Source organism: Cryptomeria japonica, chromosome 10, assembly GCF_030272615.1.
Source record: "Cryptomeria japonica chromosome 10, Sugi_1.0, whole genome shotgun sequence".
NCBI lineage: Eukaryota > Viridiplantae > Streptophyta > Pinopsida > Cupressales > Cupressaceae > Cryptomeria > Cryptomeria japonica.
In genome coordinates this window covers 44,744,379-44,748,792 of record NC_081414.1, presented here as the reverse complement: position 1 = coordinate 44,748,792, position 4,414 = coordinate 44,744,379, and the positions used below count along the sequence as shown (strand labels likewise).

The following is a 4,414-nucleotide window of genomic DNA, read 5'->3' as shown; positions in this document are numbered from 1 at the left end:
AAATATAATAATATTTTTAAAGAAAAAATAGAAATTGGCAAATGAAATTAAAATCAACACCTTAACATAATTAAAATGAAAAAAATTAAATATTTAGAAACATAAGAGAGAGCTCAATATTATTATGTTAGTTTTTAACTTGACATTAAAATATGTGCAAACTTGATAGAGAGCTTGCTTGAGATGTTGTGTATCTACAACCATGCATAGTTGTGTACTTGGGATGTAAACTAGTTATACACCCAACATTACTATAATGAAGCTTTGCATATTCCTACAATGTGTATTCTTTTGTAAACATACCTTGGGGAACCTACAACTTTCCTTGACATATCCTATTGTACATCACCACACCTAGATTCACGCATATCGATAGAATAAGTGGATAAAAATGCATATATTTTTTTAATAGATTCAAAGTGTTTACGAACAATTTCAACAAATTATCTCATAGTAGTTGTAGAAACACAAAGATCACCACAACATGCACTACACATACCAATAATTCAAGTTTGGTGATAAATTTTAGTTGCATCTTCAAAAGGAACACTTCAAGGGTCCATACAAGAAGGTGAAACCTCTATGTTACATGGTCCATGCACCATTCCATGCAAAATTAATGAAAATTCTTTTAATTTTTATCGCTTACAATACTTGGGTTTACAACTAGTGTTCAATGTAGAATTCTTCAAGCCTTACTTTCCCTATCAAATCTTGAAAAGAACATCAACTCAACATCCTTCAAATTATGATCATAAACACCTTCACACTCTCATGTGAGATGAAATCATTCAAACTACCACTATGAATGCCAAGGTTCGCATAATCTATCAAGATTAGCTAAGGTATTGTAGTACACAAATCAAGCAAAGTGGTATAACCTTTAGTATCTTTGTTTCCAATTTCCACAATTCGCTAAAGATTGAATGGCGCCATTACTTCTCAAGAAAAAGGTGAATGATTTGAGTGCACTCATGTAAGCCTCTAAGAGCATAGCATGTGCCTTAATAGTCAACACTCTTATGCCCTCCTCCACAACATGCGTGCCTTGTACCCTGTAAAATCTCACCTACCCTATTCGTTGGTAATCATGAATAGAAGTAGCACACGTATTTGCTAAAAGTCTTATGATTGCATCTATTTTAATTGTGTGTTGGTTAAATACTATTCTTGTGTTTTCCTTCACATAGTTTATAAACCTATCTTTTCGAAATATGTTAGATTAGATCTAAGTGAATACATGTCTAACTATTTTAGGTCCACAAGTTACAAAATCACCTTTACACATTAGGATCAATTTTACACTCATAAGAATCACTTTAGCTTTAATAGAAATGGCCCCAAATAATGTATAATCAAAATTACTTATGACTATAAAAATTTTGACATTTGAAAAAAGATTTCTACGTCAAAATCAAAATTAAATAAACAGTGTGCCTTTAGAAACAAGTCTTCTAGAAGTGTGTCATTTATCCCATGCAAAAACCATTCACCTACTCACACTAGATGCATGTGATGTCATCTTTGCATATCATTGATATCATTGTCACAGCGTGTAACTCTTATCTTGCAATGTTAAAGCCTTTTGAGTAAAGGATAAACCTGAATTGAATCATGCATTATACCCACTGCAAAACAGACAAATCAAAGTGTTGGTCTTCCCCAAATTCTCCAGTGGACAAGTGACAATTAGTCATGGAATCTTGTAGGTATAAACACCACGTTCCATGTTCATGTTCATCCGGATTTGGAGTAGATCCTCCATATTTAAGAATTTCTGCTCTGTTCAACCTCAAAATCCAGCAAACAAGGGGGTCCACTGGGCCAAAGGTTCTAACTAACCAAGTACCAACTTTCACTGAACCTTACCAAACCAATCTGCAACCACCACAGAAAGATCCATTCATCACAAAAACTAAAGAGAAAAAGAGAGTTTGCAACCACCACAGACAGGTCCATATGCTTTGCTTGTAATAATGCTGCCCGATAAAGTCGCTAGGACCCATCCCATCACCCACCTGTTACAGCCAGGCGGCGACCAATCTGTATTAAACAATCCCGTTAAGTAATCTAAAACCTGTTATCATTCCTTGAAAAATAAAATATAATGATGGAAACTTGAAAGCCAAGGCAAACCAATACGTCCCTTCTCCCTATATATCATTACATCGACAACCCAACTCTCCACACACTTTTCTTTTAACTCCTCTTCTCTTCTCTACTCCTACAGCATTCTATACTCTGCAATTTAACAGAAAGAGGGGATGGAGTCTTCAAGCATAATTACATTTCTGTCAATTGTCGTAGGGATTGCATTGTTGGGCATGCCATGTCATGCAACGCAGTACACAGTGGGAGACTCAGCTGGGTGGGATGCCAGCACCGATTTCAACACATGGCTGCAAGGAAAAACATTCAAAGTCGGCGACAGCCTCAGTAAGAAGACAGAATTTTGCATTTTGCATTTTGCCCAATTCTGTCATCATCCATGCTCTGTTTTTTCGTTTGTGGGTTAACCAGAATTTACTTGATCTTTTCTTCTTTTTTGTGCAGGTTTTCAATACACTAGCTTGCACAGCGTGATGGAAGTGAGCAAGGCGGACTATACTGCCTGCAGTTCCTCCAATGCCATTCAATCTTACACCGGTGGTAACACAGTGGTGTCCTTGAAAACTGCAGGTACCATGTACTTCATTTGTGGAACTCCCGGTCACTGTGCAGGAGGAATGAAGATTGCTGTTCCGGTGACCGCCGCCGCCAGTACAACTCCCTCCACTACTCCAGCCGCCAATAGCCCCCCCACCACCACCACTCCCTCTGGCACCACACCCACCACCACTTCTTCTACTTCTGACAGTGCACCAATTCTGAAGAATATTGGGCTCTTTTCTGGAGCTGTTCTGGTTATGGCGGCTGCATTTGTCTTGTAATTTATTAGCCAGGAGAGAGACAGTGCGTTTCAGATTTATGTGGCTCGTGTGATATGGATGGGTTCTGCTGCAGGGCAGCAGTTCTTTGGCCAAATAAATTATGTGGCATTTTGTGATTTTATAGAGCTTTGTAATTTGTACTCTGATTTTATTGGAATTTTATAGATGGTCTGCACACAGTTATTGATTGTGTTTATTATTCACAATGTTTATTTGAAAGGGTTTTGATTTGTTGGTGAAGTTGAATGGTTTGCTGAAAAAAAATTCTAGATAGTGAAATGTTGAAATTTTTCAAAAAGATAAGATTAAAATTGCGTGATTTCAATTGTAAGTTGAAAGAAATTAAATTCTTGTTAATTGTAGATGATATTTTTAAAGGATGAAGTTGCAATTTTTTCCTGCAAGAATCTGGCTGAATAAACTCCAAGCCTTAATTGCAAGTTGAAAGAAGCCAAAATTTTGTTGAATGTGTTATGCTTGAACTTTTGAAAGAATGAAGATAAAATTGTGCCCCAACTGAATTTGGTTGAGTAATATCCCCTTAAGTCTGAATGGTAAGATGGAAGAAGCCATAATTCTTAGAGAGAGAAAAAAATTACATCTCTCTCCTTCTTTAATAATTAAGATTTTGATGGCATTAGTGGAATACGAGAGTCTTTTAAGACTTGTGAACAAATTTGATGTAGTCAAGCTAGAAAGCCAAATGAACATCAACCTTTCCCTTGTAGAAAGAGTTCATCCACTTTTACAAAGTCAACAAAGGTACTAAGGTACTAAATCTTGTAAGGAAAACTAAATTAAGAAACCTACTCATATGGTCTAAAAGTTGTGGTTTAATTTACCACAAATGGTTTATCAAATAGAGGTCATTTGCAAGATGAAATTGCAAACCAATATTGGGGGTCTTTTAAATGTGTGTTTACTATAAATAGAAAATTTATAATACTCTCACAACCATTTGATTGACTAATTTCAAATTGCAAAGAGATGTTTAACATTTACTCTCAAAACAAGTTAATTTTTGGACACAATTCATAGCCACAACATGTAGGAAAATGTAATTTTCATTATTGTAGGTAAACAATGTCACACCAAGGTTGCATGGGAAAATTTAAGTAGTATGAATGCCCTATTAAATTGATAAGCAACCTATATTATGATTCTTATCACAATACTCCAAACCAAAAACTAACATATTAAACCCACTACTCAATAACAATAGTTGACATTAGCATTATTCTCTAAAAAATGGTCATACTCACCAAAAAGTTTCTCAAACTTGTATATGGAACCCCAAAGTCTCTTATTCACTTAAACTACAAGAAATAATGAAGAAGACAACCTCACTTTTGACTTGACGTTCTTCTTTTATCCATTTCTCTAATGCGACACCTAAATGAGAAGATATCCAAGTCAAACTTCCAAGAAAGATTGAGAAGGAAAATAGGAGAGAAACTAGGAACTCCTCCCTCAATGTTGCACAT

The 4,414-nt window shown here is 35.6% G+C and overlaps 1 protein-coding gene across 1 annotated transcript; it reads left to right on the top strand.

The window, feature by feature from the left end:
• The first annotated feature begins 2,084 nt into the window (after positions 1 to 2,084).
• Positions 2,085 to 3,129, top strand: LOC131029412 (mavicyanin). The gene is made up of 2 exons (XM_057959890.2): positions 2,085 to 2,436; positions 2,554 to 3,129. The coding sequence occupies exons 1-2, from the start codon at positions 2,265 to 2,267 to the stop codon at positions 2,928 to 2,930; spliced, it is 549 nt and encodes a 182-aa protein (XP_057815873.2). The 5' UTR covers positions 2,085 to 2,264; the 3' UTR covers positions 2,931 to 3,129.
• The last annotated feature ends 1,285 nt before the right edge of the window (positions 3,130 to 4,414 follow it).